Here is a 25207-nt window from a genome sequence, read left to right on the forward strand (position 1 = left end):
CCACAGCAGATCTTTGCAGATCTATATAATGGATTGCAGCAGGCTGTGCTGTCTGCCTTCCAAGAATCTGCTTCCTCTCATTATGGTTTGCCCATTGACATTTCAAGATGAGAGCAGTTCGCAAAGACTGTGACTGAAGAGAGATGCTGACATTTTGTGTCTGTGCAAGTGCTCGACAATGGTGGAGAAGCACTGACATTTGTAAAAGTGCCGAGCAGAGCATTCCTTAGGTTTTCTATCAGGAGAAAGAGAGGAAAATTACACATCGCACACTTATATCTTTTATAGTAATCTTCGCTTGTAGGATGTCACAGGAAAAGATGAGTGGTAGGGAGAGAAAAACAAAGTGCAGGAAGGTAACAGGATGAGAAAACGGAGCTGAATAAAGGAGAGATGACAGAATAAACACAACCTAGTTGCAATTCTCCAGCGGCTCACTGCGTGAAAACGTCTTCAGTCTTCTCGCTCTGAGGCTCCTGTACTGCTGCAGACAGCTCCCTGAAGTACAGAAAGCCTTCTGCTGTTGATCTTATATAAAAAGGTACAAAGTGTTCAGTACAAACAGGCCGCTGAATAATGATGATACTGTTTAGTGAAAGAAACTCGGTGTCTCTGCAGGGTTTGCACAGGCGCACAGAACATGAATGCAGAGTGAAAAAGAGGATTAATCACATTAAAACCATATAAGACTCTTTTATATTGTAGGAACTCCATCCTACAGTGAAGCGCCCAGGCCTGCCAGTGTGAGCTGGCACTATATAAAATTAAATGAATACAATAAGTTATATATTACATATAATATATATAAAGTTAATTCATCATGCTCCAGTGGCTGGAAGAGTACACCGTTATGACCATTATGATTTAGAAAGAAGTCATCTTGGCCCAAAGCGTTGCATTTAGAGTCCTGTTTTTATGATCACGCTCTCAGCGTGAAACCACGGGTTAGCGTTTGAGTCAATAAAACATGCTTGCACAATTTTACCTGAACAAGGTCTTACAGGCACAGTATTCAATCAAAACATAAGAAAACATGTTGCTATGAAGGAGTAAGTGAAAACTGTTTGTGGTAAACAGCACGGAGAAATGTTACAGTGCTAGCAAATCAAAAGATAAACATCAGACGAGCTGAGTGTTTGTCATAACACACTGTTAAAGAGAGTCTCCATATTTGCATCTTACAGAGTCAGACCAGAGTCATTCCTCTGATATTATCCATTCAAAAATCAACAATAGTCCAGCTTTGTTTGATTTACTGCCGTTGATTACAAACCCTTAAACAAATTCCATTACTACTAAGTAACGTGTTACTGTAATTAAATTACTTTTTCACTGAAAAAGTAGAGTAACTAATTACGGTTCATTTTTAGGTATTTTAATTACAGTTACTTACAATGTACTTGCGTTACATTGTAAAATAATTAAACTCGCTGAATATCATTATTTAATTTCAATAATTTGAAATAAACTCTGCCGCACTAACATCACTGTAGTGCAGCTGCGCGTCATTTCACACCAGTTTGCTGCACAGTCGTATTCTCCAGCGGAAGCTGTCGGACTGAAGCGAGTGGCTGTTTCATGACGTGGACATAATCCTGTATCTTCACTTTTCTGAAACAAGCAGACAAGAACATTACAGTGATATGTCAAAACTATGGGCTGCTGTTAATAGCAAGAGTAACCTACTGAAGCGCCTGACACAGAGCATAGACGAACACTTCTGAGCGATCCTTCATCATCATCCATGGATAACACCGCGGCAACTCCTGCTGAGCAGCAAAACCTGATTTTACTTCAGCAGCGCAGACGGTGCTTAAAAAATGACTGCAGGCTACACTGTGGAAGAGATGCTAGCGCTGCGTACTGTAGAGTCTCCGTCTTTAAAAATGTATTTATTATTTAAAGAGTTTAATTTCTATTGTTTGTCCACTCGAGGTTTAGAGGGATTTTAAGAAGTATTTAGTTAAATTACTTATTGAGTTTCTCTCCCTCTTTCTTTCATTCTTTCTCCCTGTCCTATCCCCCAGTCATGTCTGTCCCGTTTGTAGCAACTGAAAATAAAATAAATTCATACTTATAATAAAGGTCAATCAAATGGACCAATATGGCAAGGCCATGATGATCCACTTGGTAAAATAAATCCGCTTGGCATCTTTCTTGGCCTTCAGACAACAATTCTGATGGCTAGAGATCAAAAAATAAATGAATTACTTATTTAGTAATTAAGTTACTTTTCTGACACAGTAATTAGGTAAGTATTTTAAATACAATATTGACAAAGTAATTAATTACTTTTTTAAAGTAACTCACCCAACACTGCCTAGCCCTTGTACCTGCTGTCTGCATACACGCCCACGACGTCTTTAAAAAGCAGCAGCTGAGCTCTGAGCTCCTGAAGACGATCAGCTGTTGTGTGGTGCGCTCCTGGGATCGTTAAAGACTGCACGTGTTCAACCCATCTTGCAAAATAAAAATTTGGATACTGCTGCACATAATAATGATCAGTCCTATTCAGCCTTTCATCGATATCCAAGCACAGAAACTGTTTCTATTACATGATGTCCAGCCTAGCACTGACACCACTGAGCTCACAAAGAATTCAACACTGAGCATCAAACAGATTAGAAAGTGTGCTCGGTCTCACAGGAACGACCCTTAGTTGGTTTCAAAGAGGCAGGATTTTGTCTCCACTCACACTCATGAATCACAGAGAACCTTGAATGCTGTGTAGAGCTGATCATCAGTTATTGGGCCCCTCTTATTTAATCTCTGTATGCTTCCTATAAGTAGTGGCTCATTATTATAACTAATCAGATGATACCCAGATGTATTTGGATGATCCTGTCAGTTTATGAACAGTGACATATCATGCACCTGCATGAAATACATGTTTTCTAATGTAACCCAGCATCAGTGAGACTGATGTAATTTAAACATATAAACATATTTATATAAGTATATTTAGTATATTGCATCTTACTGATAACCTTTTTTCTCCATCGTCCATGCATGTTTTTGTTCCTTTATTGCCTCCATCAGGCCTCCTCCTGCCCACTTGCACCCACATCCACACCCCTCCCACTCTCAGTACCACCCTCCCCAACCACGTCCACTACAGCCGCGGCTCAGCTGTGATAAAGATGGAACGTGTTCTCGGAGCTCGTCATGCTACGCTTCCCGTTCTGCAGCACTGATGCTCTGATGCTGATCACCATCAAACTGTCAGCAGCTGAGGTGCAGAGAGAGGGTGGAGGAAGTCAGCATAGTTTTCCTCATAAATAATTGTCACTCCACAGAAATGATGAGCTGAACGAAGATTATTTGTCTTTTGTTTAAAGAAAATTGAGATGAAAGTAGAAAAACACACGTTTTTAGAAAACAAAGAAACACAGCACAGTTGTTAAAAGGAGCTTTTTTAATGAAACACTGACTGTGAACGAGGTGTTCAGTTAACAATCAAGTTTAAAACAGCACAGATTGAATCGGTGTGAATTCTGAGTGTCACTGATAACCACAGTGGAACAGAGACGCTGGTTAGTCTGCAGGACCGCGGTAACACTACTCGCCTTTGGAACTACAGGTCGGGGTTTCACTCCTGACCAGGGCATCTGAAAAAGAAGTGCGTATTTTTTGCTAAAGTTAATATTCCCAATCAATGTCTGACTCTTCTTCAGTCCTGTGAAGATGATTCTGGATTTAGTGCTACTGGCAGTATCGTAATTAATCATTAATGACTGGGGTGGCAATCGTTTTGATGCTTACGCGACACGTGTCCACAAAGGGAGCACAGTAACTTAATGGATTAAACACAGTTGTTATTGAGTCTTTGTGTCAGCAGGGACTCTGTGTAGTCCAGGGCGACTGTGGCTCAGGTGGTAGAGCAGATCAGCTCCTGATTGGAAGGCTGGTGGTTTGACTCCTGGCTCCTGCAGTCTGCATACTAACCACAAATTGCCTTCCGATGCGTTCCTCGGAGTGTGACTGTTTATTAGTTGCACTTGAGTTTAGAAGTGGGTGTGACCGGGTGAATGAGGCATGTTGAGGCAGCGCTTTGAGCACTCCGGGAGAGTAGAAAAGCGCTGTATAAGAATCAGTCCATTTACCATTTAGCACAAAGTCATTGGAGATATAATTAGATTAAAAAAACTAAGGTTGCCGTGTAAATTCAAGCCACATTTTAAGTGAAGTAAAAAAAAAATGCAAACATTTCAATATTTGCAATTTATCAGTAACAAAAACCCACCAACCCATGTATTTGTGTTCCTTATTTTTAAAGTGAGAACAAATAATAATAAAGTGAGAATAGTATTTAACAGTTGCTTTACCTCTGCTTTGGTTATAAAGTATTATTAGGATGAAAATAAGACTGACGGAGAAACTGGTGCAGCATTGTTCTTTAGATCACATTCAGGGCACTGGTTGAACACATGCCCACATATTAAAAGTGATGTTAACACAAAGCCATAACATTCTTTTCAGAAACGTCGGGACCAAATATAAATATGAATCGAATAAGATGGAAGTTAGTTCACAGTTATCCCTGTCTGCACGGTGAAAGCATATGATCACAACAACAACAACAACAACAACAACAACAACAACAAGAATCCCATTCAAGAGAGAAATTTATTTCAATGTAGCAGAAATGACAAACAGTCTATTCAAAGCTAAATAACGTTTTGTAGCAAACAAGTTGCAAATTTTTAGTATTTTAAAGACAACGATTGCCTTTGATACAAAATGAAGATATTTTCTTATCAAGTTAAATATATATTTTAAAATATATGAATTATAATTAACACAGAGACGATAATTAAGTAGTTGTGGGTAATTTTGTATTTTGTGTGGAGACAATGGAAATATGATTTGTGAACAGCCAGGTTTACCTGAGCGAGTTCCTGAGATAGTCGTTGTGAATCTTTTCGTACTCACGCTGATTAATCAGTGTTTGGATCGTGCATGTTTCATTTTCACTGAGCATCCTGCCTGCTGGCTTTTCTGTGCACGGACCGTTGGGATCAGTAAAGACGCTGTTGATTGATTTCGCTCTTGACTGATCACAACTACACTGCTGCACACACACACACACACACACACACACACACACACACACACACACACTCACACACACACACACACACACACACACACACACACACACACACACACACGTAAAGCTTCCAAGGTGCTTCTTTAGCATCTTTAAAATGTAATTTAAAATGTAAAATCTTGTAAAATGTAATGTCTTCTCTTGGTTACTGAGTTTTTAGGAGATCGGCAGACATCGTGACTAACAGTGACAAACAGGTTACCCCGTAAAACACGATCGAGAAACATTTTGGTAGCTAGGCTGTAACGTCTCCACGCTGGATCAATTTAAGATGAGCTTCATAACAGTCTGCACATGTGTACAGATTCCACCAGAGAAGCATCACAAACCCAGACACATTGAGGTGGTCATAAAAGAGCAAATGTAACACCAGTGACACTGAAAAAACAAACACTGATATACAAAGTGGCTTCTTTTAGCTTTTTAAAAGATAGAATATGTAACACAGGGATAATGTTTTTTTACGCTTGTATTATCTTCTACATTACATCATTACATCTGCCTTCAACAATCTTAAAATCCTTAGATTCTCCACATGTGTTTGATACAGTCTGTGTACATGATGCCTGTAAGTGGCACCTTTACTCTCATTCTAACCACCAACCAATTACAACAACAGGACTAAAGTGTCAGCATAGTCTTAATGTGTTTTGACCACAAACAGCAGCACTGGGCAGCACTGTAACATAGCACTAGCTGCTTAGTTAGCTTATGTATTACTGTGATCGATATATCATGTTTGCTGGCTTACTGGAACGATACAAAGAGAATATACTGTGAGTATCGCCCAACTAAATCTATGCAAAGAAAACTTTAATGCATGACACTGATGATGAACACAAGCAGGATTTCTTACTGAGTTATGACTGTTAAAGGGGGAAGCTCCACTGTGATCCCAGGAAACTGATGAATTTATGTTGAGAAGTTTGGAAAAGAAACATTTTGAAAACCAATCCCAGTTCTACACTCTGGTTCATAAATGGCTTTACTGGAGGATTGTCTTTCTCTTTGCTTCTGTCCTCTATCACTTATTCTGCTCTATGTCCATGAAGATAAACGAGTAGAAGTTTATTCCTGCTCAGACTGACACCATCACAGTCAACATTTACAACAAGAAGAATCATCATGGCAAATGTATGGTGTGTGAAAATTCCAAGCACTTGGTTTTCCAATTATAGTACATCCTGCTTAACTGATGCTTATTAATTCCTTCAAACTCATTATAGCATGTAAAATAGAGCTCCCTCATGAGATGAATACTAATGTAAGTTTCAACAGTTCAGCCGCTGCCAGCCGTCTTTCAGCTCAGAGGTTTGCTTTACGTTCCTGCACCTAAACCGAATAAATCCCCTTTGATAAAGAGCATTTCTAAATATTTCAGTCACTGTAACAGACTCAGTGTATTTGCTGGTGACAGGTGTGTGTCCACTGTGCAGGGCTGCACGGTGGCACGGTGGTTAGCACTGTTGCCCCACAGCAAGAAGGTCCTGAGTTCAATTCCACCATCAGGCCGGAGTCTTTCTGTGTGGAGTTTGAATGTTCTCCCCGTGTTTGCGTGGGTTCCCTCCGGGTACTCCGGCTTCCTCCCACCGTCCAAAGACATGCAGCTTGTGGGGATAGGTTAATTGGATAATCCAAATTGCCACTAGGTGTGAATGTGAGTGTGAATGGTTGTCTGTCCCTGTGTGTTGGCCCTGCGACAGACTGGCGATCTGTCCAGGGTGTACCCCGCCTCTCGCCCTATGACAGCTGGGATAGGCTCCAGCGCCCCCCGCGACCCTGAAAAGGATAAGCGGAAGTGAATGGATGGATGGATGGAGGTGTGTGTGCAGTGCTTGTACAGCGATGTGTGCGGATTATGTCCAGACTCGCTGAGAGCTCTGCAGTCAAGTGCTTGTAGTTGGAGTAAATAAAGCATAGAGTCGGGGTTCCTTCTGACTGACACTAAGCCAGCGGGGTCAGGCCGTAGGGCTACCCCAAACAAAAAACCTCAACACTTCTTTTACCATTGCTCTTCACTGCTCGCCAAAGGCTTGATTGATTGATTCACTGGCCAATCAGAGTTCATTGATCACAGAAACCCTTACCCCCAGCTCTCTAGGCCTTCTCTTAGTCCATTCATCTGCTGCCTGTCAGACGTATTCACTCGAGGACTGTAGCTGTGAGTGCTCACACTTTTACAATAACCTCCTCTGGCTTTCTGAAGAAAGTCCTTTACAGAGTTTCAAATGGAGGGCAATAAGGTTTTTATTTTAACGTCTGGTCTCGATCAGATGGCTTTTGCAGTAATAATGGATTTTTCCTGGTGTAAAACCCAGTGCTGGTTTTCTAACACTGGAATATTTATTTTCCAGTGCTAGAAAATCAGCACTGCTCAGTGTTAGCCATTGTTAATCTTCAAAACTGACTAGGTTACTTTTAAACATATAACACTGTCAAAGTGTTAATTTAACACTCAACAGTGTTGTATTTAACACTCAGAGGTGTGGACCCATATAGACACTCTCCAGTGTTAATTTAACACTGGAGATTTTGCTGTGCACATCTGACTTGGTAACAGAGAGATAAGATAGAACTTTATTAATCCCTCGGGTGGGTTCCTCTGGGAAATTCGACAATCATCAGTCACATGACTTCCTATTCTGCTTGTGCCAAAAGATAATTCTTCACAACTCTGTGTTAAATTGGTGAGATCTGCAACTCTGTGGCAGGTTGCTTTCCATAGCATCAGTCAGACGTAGGTTGTAAATGTGACTCACAGATAGTTGGCAGGCATAGTTTCTAAGAGCCATTGAGGCCTTCAGCCTTGCCCACCTTCTCTTAACCTGGTCAGAGAGGAGGAAGCAGGTGGAAATGGTCTGTCTAAGGAGAGGAGGCCGTAAGGCAATGAACTGAACTGATGACTCATTTCTAAGTATTTTTATCAAGTCTCTATTACATCAGTTTGGACTTTAATAGTGGAACAGTTTCTGCCTCTGTGCTGCTTTTAACATGAGCGGTTATCGAGTAGTTTCATCAGAGCTAAAGTTACTGCTCAGAGGGTCACGCCTGAACCAACAAACATGGTTCCCTTTAAAACATGCTACACTCAGAAACGTGGTAGAAAGCACTTGTTTATGATGGTCAGAAGCTCAACAAGAGCTCGGTCTCTCACAGAGACATCTTTGAGTTGACTGAAAAGGTAAAGTGTGCGAGCGTAGATATTTGGTATGTTTGTGTCCTGGGACTTGGATGTACCCGATATGTGGAATGATTCAGAAGTAGCTGCTATATTGTGCCAAAAGTAGAAACCGCAGGGCACAGTGTTATCTAATTGAGATGGCGTTTAACCTTTAATGACATGAAAGTCTTTTTGATTGTTGAATCTTTGTTTCTCGTATGGTAAAATTAGCCACTTTTAAAAAGCCATTCATTTATTTTCTATGTATTTATGTGAGCTGAGCAGAAGTCTCATATTATTGATGACTGTTACTGATTGTATGCCTCTTTGTTTGCAGGGGGGATATTTGAGTCCATTGAAAGTGGCCCATCAGGTGCGGAGGAACTCGCCTTTAAGTTTGCTTTAAACACAATCAACAGAAACAGAACTCTGCTTCCAAACACCACACTCACCTATGACATCCAAAGGATAAACATCTATGACAGTTTCGAGGCCTCCAGGAAAGGTATTTGCTTGCTTGTGATTGTGTGTGCATTCATATAAATATATATGTAGTCACTGTTTCAGGCCCCTGAGCTGAGCTGCACTCGTTTAGGTTGTGGCAGTTATAATCAGGCGAGGGAGAAATGGCTGAGCACTACAAATGTAAACAGAGATAATTGATTGGTTCCAGGTAATGACTCAGCGGCAGTAATTCAAAGACCTGCTTGGCCCCCAGAGACAGCCAATAAAGTGCTATAATCTATCAGTTTTCTGTGTGCATCAGGCTGACATTTCAAGTCCCTTATCAATTATGGGCCATTATATCCTGTCTTAGTGATTTACTCAAGTCTCTTTTATTAAATAAGGTAATCAGAGTGCACAGCAAATACAAGGATATGTGTTGTTGGTAAGTCATCAAACTGAAGATGCACCTGTAGACCCATGATGGGAGTATATTTAATAGATTTAGACTTGTTGTCAATAGACAAAACTACACATGAGGACAAAATTATTATCTCCTCTTTGAGCCACAAAACACTGCTGTGAAATTATGTGCTTTAACTCTTTAATGCCCAAAGCTTGTAAAAACCAGTTAAATGGGTTATCTTCCAGTTTACATCCAGTATGAAAACGTTAGCATGGTTTCGATCTGTCTGAGAAAGCATGACGCCAAAAACAAAAGAAATCCGTTTCGGCTGGTTAGAGTTGTTGAGGCTCATGAAGCAAAGTTGCCAAAGTGTTTCCAAGTATCAAAAACTGGAGTGCAGACATCAAGAAAATGAAAGAGTCAGTGCAGGATAATCCTGTTAGAGGAAGCCAACGATGTCAACGACTCTGTAACAAAATCTAGAGAGAGAGATGTCGAAAGACCCCATGACAACTGATGATACTTGGAAATGACTTCGTCTAGTTAAAAATTGTTGACTCAAAGAAGAAGAGACCACTTCAAGCTGGACTGCAGTACGCTAAGGTAACCTGGAGAACGATTATGGATACTGGGCATGCTTCCTTTGGTCAGATGAGACAAAACTACAGTTCTTTGGCCACAGTGCTGCTGCGTATTTACCAAGAAAGAAGGAAGAGGCGTATAACCCAAAGTGTAGGGATGCTTCAGTGAATCTGCAACTGGGAATTTCGTAATTCAATACTGGGTCTGGTTTGTTGTTTTGTCTTCCCACACTTTAATGATCCAAAACATATTTTGCTCCAACCTCTAGAAGACCAAAATGAATGATATTGACTGACCTGCACGAAGGCCCGATATGAGTCCTATTGAAAATCTGTCGGATGAATTGAAGACCAAGGTCCATGTCAGAAGACCATTAGGAGGAGTTTGAGAGGTTTGCCAAAGAAGATGAGGCTGGGACTGCACTTACTGGAAACTACAATCCTGTAAAAACGTATCCAGTAAAAATCATGCACAGTTGCATCAGGGTGACTAATAATGTTGACCTTGGTAGGTTTTAGTTTTTGTGAAATAATATGTTACTATATGCAAAGCAGAACGATCAAAGCACACAACATAAAACCTTTGAAAAATGACATTTTCATAAGAATGAATAATGATGAATTGTAAATAAATAATTCTGTCCTCATCTGTAATGTATGCAAAGCTGACCTGTGTAATGGTTATCTACATCTATCATGGAGCAGTGGTCTGATGCAGAACACAGATTAATGTTGACGTATTGCATCCGAGGAGCAGCGGGCTAACCAATTTAAATGCTTTGTCTCCCTAGCCTGTGACCAGCTTTCTCTTGGGGTAGCAGCGATTTTCGGTCCCTCTCACAGTTCCTCTGCTAATGCTGTCCAGTCTATTTGTAATGCCCTTGGGGTCCCACACATCCAGACCAAATGGAAGCATCAGGTGTCAGACAACAGAGATGTCTTCTACGTGAGCCTTTATCCAGACTTCTCCTCCCTCAGCCGGGCTATCCTGGACTTGGTCCACTTCTTCAAATGGAAGACGGTGACGGTGGTTTATGATGACAGCACTGGTAAGGCCGCATACACAGTTCTTGTACTGAAAGTTCTTGTCATATATACATTTAAAAAACTTTGAGAGTTTATAAATGTTTTAATAGCATTTCATGCTAAAATCTTTTCACTTGAAAAGATTCCTTCCCAGTATTGAATGTTCAGTTTGTGTTTGGGAAGAGGAAAATAGTAGAGTGGTCTACCGTGAAGGTATGGACATGACTTTTATTTTTGTTGGACAAAAGAACCAAAGCAGGATGGTTAAGTTCAAACTGCATCCAGGAGAGAAGCATCATACTGCTAACAGAAATCCATCTGCACAGATAGCATGCTAAGACAAAGCTAGGCCCTAATCTGCAGCAGGTTACGAACGATGAGCTACGTGTTCATGCAGGTAGAAGAATTATTGTGGAAATGACTTTAAGTGTTTTTGGATTAACTTTGAACTTTGCTTTATGTATATACGTAAAAACTAAAAGAGAGATCCCGTATATGTCCTCATTCGTATTGAGATTTGTCTTAATCTAGGTGACTGTGGCCTTTAACCTGTTAACTAATAATTATGGGACAGTTTCTTTCAGATCAGTTTAAAAGTATTGAAACAAATAGATTTAAAAATACTTCCCTCATTGAGTAATTAAGTAACATACTGCAAACTAAGACATAAAGTGTAATACATTACAAACTGCTGAAGTTTTGGAAAATAGAGGGTTAAACTTTTTTTCAGTCTGACCTTTCACACACACATTTTTCACTACAAACTACAAACATTCATTCATGTTTGTAGTTCATGTTTTTAGAGTACATCTTTCAGTGTACTCTAAAAAACAAAAGGTAAATCAAAACTACAGCAGTGCTACAGAATCCAAGAACTCTCTGTGTCACTTGCTTTTACTGAGGTTTTGGCTTGTTGAGTTCATAATCTGTGAGGAAGTAGCTTTTCTCCTTATGCGGTGAATGAAACCTTGTTCAGACTCTGAGTCCAGTCTAGGTCACCAGATGACAAATAAGCCAGCAGGCTGGGTACATGGACCATATGCCAGAGGTCAGGGTAAGTGCCAGCATGGAGACAGGCTGCCAGGCCTCCCAGAGTTCCATCCAACAGACAGGCTGCAACTGAACTGGCCTGGATCGAAGAACTGCAGTGCATGTGTTCAGCTAGTGCATGCTTTGTGGAACAAACCAGTAGGCACACATGATCAGGGAAATCTGCAAATAGCAGATTTTATCAGTGGTTTACTGTCCTTACGTTCTGTTGTGAATAGTCAGGACTAGAGATAAGCAGTGGAAAAGAGGTTTTAAGTCAGCCATAGACACGTGAGATTTGTAGTGTTAGCGACGGTGCGTACACACCGAACGCGATAGACGCGACCAGAGCGTCAGGTTTACATGAAGTCAATGGAGGAGCGCGATGAAGTGCGACTGGGGGTCCCGCGAAAATTCAGAAGCAGATTTGCGTCGCGAAAACGTGTTAGTCACACTTGAAGCGCGAATAGAAATACGCGCGGCAGTTTGTGTGGTGCATTCACGCATATCGCATCTACAGCTTGAGGTGGAAAAATATGAACTCCAGCTTCAAGTCGCGCCGCGACAACCAATCAGGAGCCTGGTCAAAGGGGCAGGTCCAGCCAAAGCTCCTTCTCTTCCACTTTAAGCTGGGTCTTTTTTATTCCTGTCTCCCTGTAAAAAGTTATATTTTATATATTTATGTTTAATGTTTTTCTGTTTGAGAATTTAATGACTAATGTCTCAGTTCTACTACACAGCAAATATTGGCACACAACTTGACATGTAGAATTTATTTCATATTATATCATTTCCTGTTTCATATGTTAGGCTGCCCTCTCTCTATGCCTTCTCCAATTTTGGTGATTAAACACAGCTGGACGCATCTTTAGCTCAGTTGGATGAGCATGTAGTCACATATCGTATGGCTGAGAGCGGGTTTGACTGCGAATGCTGTTAGCTGGCGTTAGCTGAGGTCAGTTCACAGACTGCAGACCGTTTCTAAATACTCAAGTACGCGAGTCTGTACTCACGTTTTCACTAGCCAGGACTTATAAGTTCACACGGGGGTCTGGACTTACCGACTTCCCCAGCTCGATCGCTCTACAACATCATAGCTCCGGGGTTTTACTGCCATCCCCTCTTAATTTAACGGTGATTGATATCTGCAATGGAAACTACACATGACATAGAAATTACATATGATGTAGTAGATCTCTTCAAGAAAAAAAAGATCATTTAAAAGAGTATCTTAAGCATTTTGACTAAATTCTGTTTCATAATGTCTCATAAGCTTCATACAGTTAAGCACAATCACTACATGACAGAAACACAAGCTTCATCTCTCTTAATAAACATAGTCCACATGTATGCCTGAGAAAAAACAAACAGGTGAGACGTTAGAATGCTTTTATTTTTATTTTAGCAAACACTCAAACCTACAACAGACAGCTGCTGGTGTTTGGAAGAGAACGGAACAATATTTAAAATATAATCTCATCATTTTTGGAGCAGCCTTCAAGTATTTTGTTTGTTTGTTTGTGTGTGTGCGTGTGTGTGTCTGTGTGATGGAGTTTATGGGTGGGGCTTTGAAACTGATTGATCCCACAACCGCAGTTAATTAAGTTGTAAAGTGGACACAGCTAGTTCATCCTGGGGTTAACAACAGTTTGATTTTCTGTCTTGGTGATGGGAAATGAGCTCCTGGGTTGACCTACAAACACCTTTACCTGCTCAGTGTCAGCATTTACACAGGTGACTTGATAGTAAATGCAGATAGCCCTGATAGAGGATACTGAGGGCAAACTGAAGCATTGAAGGAGACTGGTTTGAATCATTGAACAGATTCCAGCAGGACTGGGTTTTATTTGTATTTTCTTTCTTGCTGCATTGCTACCTTTAGCTACCTGCCTAAAGTACCAAGACAAAGGCAATGTAGCAGAACATTTCTATTCTATATAATCTCACGGTTTCTTCCTCAGGAGTCCACATCTGCTGCTCTCCACCTGCTTTCCAGAATGGGACATAAAGGGGGGGGAACAATCTCTCTTTGTGTGCTGCTTTTCCGCCATGAAGGCGGCAAACAAGCAAATCAATAACAATAATGGTCCTCCTCTAACGGCTCAACTTTGTAATAGCCAAACTGAAATGGCAGCAGCATGTGTTATAGCTCCCCCAGTCAGCCATTACATCCGTACAACAACCAGGAATAGCACTGCTGCAGCTGCTGCTGTTGCAAAGTTTGATTACACCCACGATATATTTGACTGTGTGCTACTTTATGTATCAGTGTGCTCCATGGACCAAATGTGTCCAAGCATCAGGTTTCAGGTATGACCAATGAGTCATTTTGTCTGTTATTACTACACAACCTTTTTCTGAAAAAGACCCTGAGCAGAGTCCAAACATGATTCTACCCATCAAGGTTTCAAGCTCAGTCTCTTACAATGACACATGTGATAAAGCTTAGTGAACTCCTAACTGTTTATAGAGCAAGTTCAATAAAGAGATAGCGTCATCAGCAGATACTGACTGTGGTTCATTCAATTAAGCTATCTGGCAGTTAGACTCTGATGGCCCATCACAGCAAAACAGAATCTCAGTAGCGACAGGAGTTAAGCGGAGAATCCCCCGGAGTCTCAATGCTGGTGGTGGAGATGAAGACGGAGCTTTTAAAAAAACACTATTGAAAGCAAAAACAATCGAGTTATTAGAAAAAGACTTGATACACTAAATTTGAATGATACACTAAACCTGTGAGGTGTTTCCTGCTGTCTTCTTAATGTCTGTCGTTATCATCAGACTCTGTGTACACTGAATGGTGCTCCGGTCTAAAACTGTTTGTTTGTTTGTACTGGCTGTTTATAATTTGAGTATCAGATCTGTGCAGGAAATTGTGACCAGTTGACTGCGTCAACACTGCAGTCAGTAGGTAGATGGAACAGATACACCCCCAGTCCGCTCCTAGTCCAGTCATGGAAGGCTGTTAGAAGAGATTACAAGCTGTTATGGATGGCATGGATTTCAGCAAGAGTGAATGTGTAATAAAAGCAAAACATGACTAAAGCTAGAAAGATCCCAAACTGAGGAAAATGTTCCAGAATACAAATACAATGAGCTGCTGATAGTAGAGAAATATTCCTTCTTTAAGTCTGCCAGTGAACAGCCAAACAGGCTGACAGGGTGAGTTTCACTCAGCCAGTTTGAAGAGGCAGATGGATAATATGACAGGACGTGTTGAAAGGTGTTCCACTCAGGTTTTTTAAGGTCAGTAAATCCTGACGTGGCAAAAAGAAATCTTTGAGCAAAATAAAGTGCTGATGTTTCACGACCCCAGCTAGCCACTGTGCGCGTACGCATGCAGGTCCGAATCCAGGCGAACCTGAAATCTGGTGTGGGCTGCCGTCAGCTCTTAGTTACTTCTGTAGTTACAATTGACATTGACTTTAAACTCAATTCTCCACCATCCATGTGTCAGTTCCCAATAACACACAAAACAGCTCATTGATATTCAGTGATGCTGATACCAGGCTATGGTCTGATTGGCACACTCCTGACTAATCACATCGCAGCAGTGACTTCAGCCTCGTCTCACTGCTCAGCACACATGCACGCTACATACATGCAAGAGTTGAGATTATTTAGCAACGTTTGAGACTCTTAATGGGTGAAAGCCTTCAAATCACAGTCCCATATTTATTTGCTGATTTACTGAATAATAATTATGTGAAAGCTGACACAGTGAGTGGAGAAGAAGAGGTGCAGAGATCTCCTGCTGTTACCCTCCATTCCTCTATCATACATATAGTAACTTATTTGCTCCCATTCTCAAATTCTGTGACAATTTTGGTGTTGATATATGTGATGCAATATGTGAAGAGTACAATTAATTACAGAGACTGAGTTCAGGGAAAGAGCATAAATCATTGAAGTCTGGGTGAATAAATCTAGAATAAATACATATTTTCTGTTTTAGCTTCCTCACATTTACACCCATACACGTGTTGATGGGGGGGGCAGCAGCAGGATGCATGTGCACATTTCTGAAGCTTTGCTTCTGCTTAATCTTTCTCCGGGTTCTCCAAATGTCATTGAACTTAAATAAGCTGTCCAAAGTGGTGAGGGTCAAAGTAACCTTGACCCTGACTCTCAGCAGCTTAGTGACTCATCAGCCAGTACTCCTATCACACATGTGGATCGGCCGTCTGGAGGAGTTACTTCAACATCTCTATGGCCAATGATGATTGATGGCTCAGTAAAAGGAACTCTTCTTCCTCGTCGGGGGCAATGGACTAGAAGGGGAGTTGGATGGTGGAAGGGCTGCTCTCTTATAAGGATATTTATCACAGGTGGACCAATCTGGTTTATGCTCGGGAGACTCCCAGACGGCCCCATAATAAATGCTTAGGGGGGATGAAATATTCATGCAGAGTTAAATATGGATCCACCGTCAATACTGATCAGCGCTGACACTCCTCTTTCCTCCCACTTGAGAATTTTTTGCCAGTATTGCCTGTGCATGCAGATTTTTAAAGGCATGAAGGAGGACTCAGCCATGCAGAAGGGAAGGAGAAATATCTGAGGTGAGGAAGAGCGTTAGAGTGCTGCTGCAACATGTGTTTATGATGGGAAAGTGCAGCAGTCAGGTGTGTCAGCCGGTTTTTATTGGTGTTAACTAACTAATGTTGCGAAATCAGTTTTACCCCGGTTCTTTTTATTCCTCGAGCATCCAGAGACGGCACCGGACTCAGTAGTCATTTTCACAAAACTTTATTCATCTTTACTCATCTTCATTTATCCTCATTTAAGCATGCATCTTCTAGAAGGGAAGACTTGCCAGGCCGGTGCCCCTCTGCAAAATCTTCACCCCTTTGTTAGTTACAGCCAGCTTTATAGAGGCGTCCCCATCATAAACCCCCTCACAGTGTGCTGCAAACTCTGTGTCTGTGTGAGTGCTCTTGTGTGACTGTGTACACATACCTGTATGTATGTGTGTGCACGTGAGTGAGTGTGCGTGACAGTTAAAACACTGTGGGTGTAGGTGACTCCCTAGAGGTCATAAAACCCATCTCCCTTCCAGACCACAGTTATCCAGTTACAAATGTTGAGACCTTTCACAGTCCAACTTACTCCTAAGTTCATGACACAGTCAGGCCTTTATTACATTGAGGGCAGTATCTCTACAATAATTCTACATTCTATGTTAACACATTTCTAGACTCTAAAATAAGCTAAATATTCCTACACTAACTAACTAACTAACTAACTAACTAACTAACTAACTAACTGTAAAACAGAGAGCTGTGCTAGGTGCAGAAGCTGTTTCTCTCCTCAGACAGCTCAGGCAACACAAAGAGAAGACGCACAAAGACACGTTTAGTTTCGCTCTGTCGTCTGGAAACACGAAGATTATGGCCGAGAAAATTAGGCTGATTGTTTTAGTGGCAACAGTGTTAGAAGATCTTTACTTACAACACTTCATGAATTTATATAAATCCCGGAGCCACTAAATGGATCAACACAGGTACATCTGTACATGCATCTGTCACAAACACTTACTCCACTGCCACTGATTTTAAGATTTAAATGCACAGCACTCCTTAGTTGTCAAACATTTATTGAATCTATAGTGATGTCAGGCTGTAAGGCTGAGGTCCACCTGTCAACATGAACCCATTCATTATGTTCTTACTGTAAGCTCATGTAGCCTGCTGCATTCTTGCTGAATGTCTTCTTTCTGCACTGCTTCCTGGCTGATTTAGTGAAGAACTGCAAACTGTTATCACTGTAGTTAACATTTAGTCTAAGCTGCCAATAACAAGTGATGGAGGAAGATTTTAAGAACCAGTGCTTTAGTGAAAGTGCACAGGGGATCAATGATCTCAGAGCAGCAGCAGCTTGTCTTGCACTAGTCTCACATCAGTTTCCCACCAAGACCACAAGTTTATTTGCATTGCACCCACTTCAGGTGTCATCAGCCCATTCAGTGGGCATTATTATAGTAATGAGCCCCATAGATGTGGGCCGGTAGGCGTCTTCTATACCCGCTAGACGGTCAGAAAGTTTGTTATCATCCATTAAGATGAAGCATCACTAACAGGATGATGGGAAGACTGCAGAATCCATTGTCACTGCTTTCCGGTGGATACGGCAGCGTTTACAGGTAAGACCATTTAAATGGAGAGATTATGATACGTCAGTGAGTGTCAATGAGAACTGAAAATGTGATGTTATGTGTTGAGAAAGCAGCTTTGAGATGCATTTGTAGATATTGTTACGTGTTTTATCACCTTTACGCTGCTAGCTTAGTTACTGTGCAAAGGTATTGTAGTATGCCGTCGTACAGTGATTACTGTCAGGAGAGAAATATCAGTTTCTCTCCTGACTAAGTTGCTAGTTAATTAAATTAGCAGTAAAATGGTTATTTGCAGCCTGATTCTGAATAAATATCCTGATTATCTTCAATGCATTTTTAGCCAGTATGTGCTAGTTCCACTGCTTCGTTCAAACTGTATCATATCGGCTCAGGATCAATGTAAAATTAAGTTCTGAAAAAAGTCTGGCTCCTTTACTCCTGCATGACAAACCTCAGGCTGGTGTTTGTTGGACCTTCTTTCCTGCTGGCAAACCTGTGAGGCCGTTAGAAACTCACAGTAATGTTTACATCATGCAAAGACTGCCAGACTCTGTAATTCTGTAAATGATCAGTGACTGAGGCTGGCGGTAAACACGTGCTGTCCTCTATACTGTATTTTGTGACTGATTTATTAATACGTTTTATGTTGTTTGTTTATTAATAGAGAGAAGATAGATTTAAGACGTGCAAAGAGAAACACTGTTGCTTTAATACTTTGACCTGTGTTTAGTGCTGCATCAATAATCAACATGTCCCCTTCACATGTCATTGTAGTTTTTGCTGTTGTTCTTTCAGAGATGGATTGGAAATTAAAAAGTCCTTAAAAGATTTTTCTCCTCCCCGACCCTTAAAGCTTCTTCTGACATTCTCAGAAACACAGGTGAGCAACAACCCTTAATATGTGCTTTTAACATATTAGTGATTTATATACCAGCCTTGTATTCGTTTTTCAGGTGGTTTGTTCATCCACAGAAGCTTCATTTGTCACTGTGGGACTGCTGTGTCACCTGAAAAACCATGTCATCCATTCTCACATGATGTTCTGTTTACAGAAGAATTTTAGAGAAATGTATTTGTCTGCCAAAAGGGAAGGCTACAGTGTTTCCATGGATTACCTCTGTATGAATGCGCTTATTAGAGGAAGGCAAGTGTTTGCCCTTTTTTGTTCCTCAGCCACAGTCAGTGCTATCACAGGCAGGTGGTCAACATTAGGAGAAGACAAGAAGTAAAAGGATTTCCAACAGGCAGCTGCAGTGAGGCCACAGCCACCTTACACTGAGACCAGAAAGCATCTGAAAGAAGCTTTTTATGCTAGCTGTTTGTTATTAAAAAATTAAAAATATTTATAAATATATATTTGTAATAGGGGTGCAACGATATTTGTATCGATATTGAACCGTTCGATACAGTGCTTTCGGTTCGGTATGCATATGTATCGAACAATACAACATTTGTAATTTATTTTATCAATTTTCCTTCTGACGATGCTGTCTGTGTTGAGCGTTCAGTGAATCTGCGTTCGACTACTCCGCCTAGGCTGCACTGTCGAGCGCAGATCCACTGAGCGCTCAACACAGACAGGATCGTCAGAAGGAAGAGAGCAGGGCAAGCTAGCGAGACAGAAGTTAAGCTCTCCTTGCAACATGGACCTCCCCCACCCTCATTCAGATCTGGTGTTTGGAATTATTTTGGTTTTCATGTGACGTATGACCCTGAAGGTAAGCGAGTCATGGACTAAAGTAAAACAGTATGTTGGATGTGTCATGCAATGCTCAATTACATGGGTGGGAACTAGTGTGTTAGCGCAGTTAGCTCGTTAACGTGTTGGCCGTCTAGCCCCATGCACGGGGCGATCGGCGGTAGCTTGTTAACGGAGATTTGCCGTGTTGTGGCGTTAAGGTCATTTCAACGAGATTAACCTGAAAGCACTAGTGGGAACACAACGAATATGACTGCACATTTACACCGACATCATCCTAGTGCAAAGACAAAAACAACAAGCATGCTACTAACTTTAGCCGAGTCATTTAGACAGCCGTTTAATATGCTGCTGAGAATATAGCCCAGAAGAAGCGGATAGTATAGCTTTTATTTTGGAAAGAGCCATTTCTCTGTAATAAACTCTCTTTTCCAAAGATGAGTGATTCCTCAATCAGATACAGGGCTCGCAATATCGCTAGCCCGACGTCCCGGGGCTAGCGATCTTTTCAGTCGGGCTACCAAAATCTATCTCTGCCCTGCCCGTCGGGCTATTGTAGGAAACATATATGTCAATGTTTTTGCATTCTTTCAGAAATGTAGCTGGGTAATTATGTCATTGGCATCGGTGAGCCACTGTCAATATGTGACATATTGAAGTCGCGTTTGAATTTGCGCTCGTTTTTTTGCTTTCACTTTGCAATCGTGCGAACTGTGTATAGAGAGCGACAGCACTGATCTGTGAGTGATGATAATTTGTGCACCAATTCCTCTGACATCGTCTTATTAATCGTTAGCTTACTATGCAAACATGACAAGTGAAATCTCCCGCAGCAAGCTTAAAAATGTGAGAGGTTGATCGCGCAGAGAATCGCTGAGCTTATGTGAGTGAGTGTGTAAAAGCATTTCAGTTCTGCTGAGCCAAATAAGACAGGTCAGGGTGAAGAAGTGACAGCCAAAGAAAAGCTTACCACAAAACGGAGAAGTTATGACAAATCAGACTATGAGGCAAAAAGAAAGTGCAGCTTTATGGTTTCATGGACAAAAGAATTTCTGTGGCTGCGATATGACGAGCTAAATAACCAGGGCTGCACATAAGTGGTCCGCAGGTGCGCATTCGTTGTCAAAATAAAAAACACGCACAAGGGTTAGGGTTAAATTTAAAAACTGTACTTTTGAGTTAAAATATATATTTATAATTTTAATAAATGACAAATTAAAAAGGCATGAACATTTTTTTTGTATCGAAAAAATATCGAACCGTGACACCAAAGTATCGAATCGAACCGAACCGTGAATTTTGTGTATCGTTGCACCCCTAATTTGTAAAGAGAATTTCAGTGGATTTTCTGTCACATGTATTGTGTTAGCCCTGTGAGAAACTGGCAGCCTGTCCTGCCTTTGTCCTGTGGAAGCTCGGATGGGCTTCATCCTCCTGCGACCATGAACTGGATACATCGTATTCCAATTATGTCATCTGATCATTTACAAACGTAAAGTAGCAGTTTTTACCCGACAGCCATATCCACACTGAACACTGAACTCAAAAACCACTGACTACAAGACTTATTTATTTATTATGTGTAATATTTATCACTTCTACTTCTTAGTATTACCTCTGCATACATTTCTTATTTATACTATTATTAGGCACGAGATATCCTGACAGTGCACCATAATGTCGTTGCACATTCTAATATAATGAAAATAAGCATTTAATCAAAATGTAAGAAATGACAAATTCTAAAAAAATAAACCTGACATTAAAGTATAACTACAGGTTCATTTGTGGACATTTAGTTGAATGTTATTCAGTGACTTTTGCATTTGCCATTTGCAGTGATACACTTTCTTTTTCATCTTCGTTTGTTCTGTAAAATTATTTAAAGTGTAACGACTTCAGACCAAATGTTTGCTACGGTCATTTTGTAGAAGCATTTCTTACGTATCAGTCAGATGCTGCATAGAACGCATGTTGTAACATTATAGTATTATTTGCTGTGTGTAACTGTGGCTATTCAACCTCATTAAACAACACATTCAAGCTGCATGATGCACATAAAACGACTAAAATCATCTTCTTTTTTTGGTTTATTGTCTTTGAACCAGCAGATAAAGCCCGTGGCATTCACAACAAGTCTGTGAAGAAATATTTGAGGACATGCACTGAAAAGGTATTTTTATTACCGTAAGATATTTGGAGTAACAGTTACTACAACTCTGTGGTTGTGCTCTAGTAAAGGTCACGGTCTAAGAGGTCTGCTGTTGATATTTGACACAGATAGAAGCTCATTTCTTCTGAATATAGTTACAATTACATATTTTTAGAAATACAGCTTTTAAAAGTTTGACATTGTGATCATATGACACTAGATATCAGGTGATGCGATTTAAGGTCATTTACACTAACCAGTGTCAGTGTAACTGTAACATGTTTTTACATTTCTGAAACACGTATGAATATAAAATATAAAAATGGCAAAGAATGGCAGACTTCTATTCATTGATACAGACATATACATGCATTATGAAACGTATGTGTCCTCGATAACTGTTTTTTTTATCATGTCATGTGACATCCGTGACCAAATTGACATGACAGAACCCGAGACACAGCCCAGCCACAAAGTGAACTAACTCATTTAGCTAAAGACAACAGGGTTAAAGACACCTCACTAACCAACCTGAGACATTGCATTGAATTATTGTTTATATCTTCATCATTTCACCTGACTGGTTTCAGCTCAGATATTCTGCTTTTTCTTTTTGGTAGATCAAAGCAACTCGTGCTGTTTCTGCTGCTTCCATTTTGATGCCACAAAGAAGAAGAAGAAAGCTTCAAACAAGTGTGGATCATGGTCTCAGTGCACAGTGTGCTGATATTGGTCACTTACTGCATTGGTTTTAAAAGCAACGTGTCCACCACAATCAACAGACTGATCAAAAACATTGACATATGTGTTGTTGTTTTAATATGTGTGATATTAGGGGTTGATGTTTTAAAATCCTTCCATTTTTAAAATTCACTAAAATGGAGGCTGAATGCACTTTGCATCATGTTGTTACCTTCAAACATGAATAAGGTTTACCTGCAGGAGGTTTGATGGGGCAGATACTTAAATATACACATGCACCTTTTCATTTCCATTCAAGAATCCTACTGTGATTTCAGTTTACATTAATATTTTTGAACCAAATGTTGGCTGTGACTATGATGGACTGGACACCTGCCCAGGGTGCAGACTGTCCTTCAGTCAAGGATCCCAGGATAGACCACAGCCCAACAACAACAACAATGGACTGGGCTGTCAGTGTTCAAGTTCAAGTTCAAATTTTATTCGCCACATGCAGTGGCAGGTTGCCCTGCAGTGGAATGAACCCGCCCCCGACCTTACACACACTACACAGACATCACATGGGGATACAAGTCAGAGAACGGTTGCATTACAGAAAAACACTGAAATGTACACTACAATGGGAAAGTACAAGAGGAAAAAAAGAGACCTCTACTCATGCTGGGCTGTAGAGGACAGCATGAGAACAGGAAACAAAAAAACTCCTCTGCACAGAAAGCACATATATGTCCACAGTACAACATTATAGAGCACGTGACCAGCAACAGGGTTGGGTAGGGGATAAGGAGTAATCCCAGGCAACACAGCAGCCATCCGTACTTAGCCAGGCTAAGTAAACAGTCAACACACAGTCGTTATCAGGGAGTTCTTGTTCGGCTCCAGCCTTGAACCCACAGCTGGCGCCGAAGGCATATCCGCTTTATGATGTTGATGTTGTTGATTTTTCTTTTATGCGAGCAGCTCATGAGAATTTCAAAGCTGTTCTTTAACACTCCGACTCCGACGTTATTCCATCCTGTCAATGCGAGGGGCACTGATCACAGATCAAATAGTAAAAGAAAAGAGAAACAAATAAAGGGTCATTTTCATCTCTCATAGCATAGGATTAGGCTTATTATTAATGATGACTTAGACTAATAATTTATGTTAGATTGTGAATTATGCTATTGTTTTGGTATGCTGCTGTTGGTATCCAAGTTATACCTGAATTTAACCAACCGGCCGCAACAGATGGCCCCGCCCCTCCCTGAGCCTGGTTCTGCCGGAGATTTCTTCCTGTTAAAAGGGAGTTTTTCCTTCCCACTGTCGCCAAAGTGCTTGCTCATAGGGGCTCATATGATTGTTGGGTTTTTCTCTGTATGTATTATTGTAGGGTCTACCTTACAATATAAAGTGCCTTGAGGCGACTGTTGTTGTGATTTGGCGCTGTGTAAATAAAATTGAATTGAATTGAATTGAATTTGACTAACAGCATTATTAATAGAATGTCTTTGTTTTTCCTATTTTCTAATATAATAATGATGACTTGTAAATAAGTGGAAATCTCATGTTCTCACAGTCCTAATGGCAGTATGATGATTCTTCAAAGCTCCTGCTTTGAAACACTGGACTTTACGTCATGAAAGATTAAAATATAATATAATATATATAAAATGAAAACATCTGTGTCTGCAGCACATTCACTCAGGCTGGGTAGGAGTCAAAAACTGGCAGTGATTACAAACACAAAGACAAGCAGTCCATGCAGAGGTCACACGTACAGAGACCAAAATGAAACAGCAGTGAAAAGTAACTGGACACTGAAAAACCCAAAGCAACATGGCAGGGGACCCAGGGTTACAATTAGCCCCAAAAGAGAAAGAACTGACAAAGGCAACAAATAAACTGAGAGGAATACAGAAAGACTGGTGATTAGAAAATAAATAAGAAAAGGACTTCAACCTCTACCTGGAATACTTAAAGCTTTTATAAAGTCACTGAGACAACACTTTCTAAGACATTTGTTTTCTTATATGCTGGGACCTCTTGTTTAGGTTTAACAGCTTTTCAGTCCATGCAGGTTAGGGTTTGGTCCCGCTCAGATAAATGATCTCCAATCACAGCGCAGCTCATAAAGATGAAAACACATACAGAGTGTGATCTGAGTTTGGTGAACTTTGTTAGTAACAAATGACAGTAAAAAGTTAATGACAAAACATGCAAAATATCCACTAATAATAACAAAGCAGAAAAACAGTCATACTCAGATTTTTACACTCTTAGTTGCTCTTGCTGTAATCTTGCTGTGATCTAATGTTCAGTACATGATAAGGGGATGTCCTGAGGATGGCATTGGTTGTCTCTGGTGATGTAACCACGAATAGGAGGAAAAGCGTCTGCCTGATGCTGGTGAAACATCACAGTACACTGGTCTAGTTTTCTTTCTAGCTGTTTAAAACTCTGGATGAGAAAATCTGTTACAACAGGCTTTCACTGACATCGATGGAGATGCCGTGCTACAGTTTTTCTTATGCAGCCTTTCCTGGTACGGAGTGTTCTTTTCTCTGCCAGTCTTCCCTTGTCTTTAAGACTCCTTGAAATGTCATCTTCTTCAACATTGAGGGGACAAGATGACACAGTGTTAGGTCATGTTACTGCATGGTTTCCAAAATAACTGGCAGGAAGTAACCAGGTAGTTAGAAAGGGACTGACGTGCTTAGAGTGACTGCACTTGAAAGGAGACACATTTATCCACTGATCTACATCACTTCACCTGGGTATGTTCTTTGAAGCTGGATGAAGAC

The 25207-nt window shown here is 40.7% G+C and overlaps 1 protein-coding gene across 4 annotated transcripts in view; it reads left to right on the forward strand.

The window, feature by feature from the left end:
* The window catches only part of grik2 (glutamate receptor, ionotropic, kainate 2), a 351880-nt gene that overhangs the window by 67283 nt on the left and 259390 nt on the right, over positions 1 to 25207 (forward strand). For all 4 annotated transcript variants that reach the window (XM_085472845.1, XM_085472848.1, XM_085472846.1 and 1 more), the window contains 2 exons: positions 8608 to 8775; positions 10493 to 10750. In XM_085472845.1, coding sequence (XP_085328971.1) covers positions 8608 to 8775; positions 10493 to 10750 — 426 coding nt within the window. The remainder of the gene's footprint in view (positions 1 to 8607; positions 8776 to 10492; positions 10751 to 25207) is intronic.

Source organism: Copadichromis virginalis, linkage group LG11 (genome assembly GCF_057382275.1).
Source record: "Copadichromis virginalis isolate Kocher_CV1m ecotype Utaka linkage group LG11, C_Virginalis_male_GT1.1, whole genome shotgun sequence".
NCBI classification, from domain to species: Eukaryota; Metazoa; Chordata; class Actinopteri; order Cichliformes; family Cichlidae; genus Copadichromis; species Copadichromis virginalis.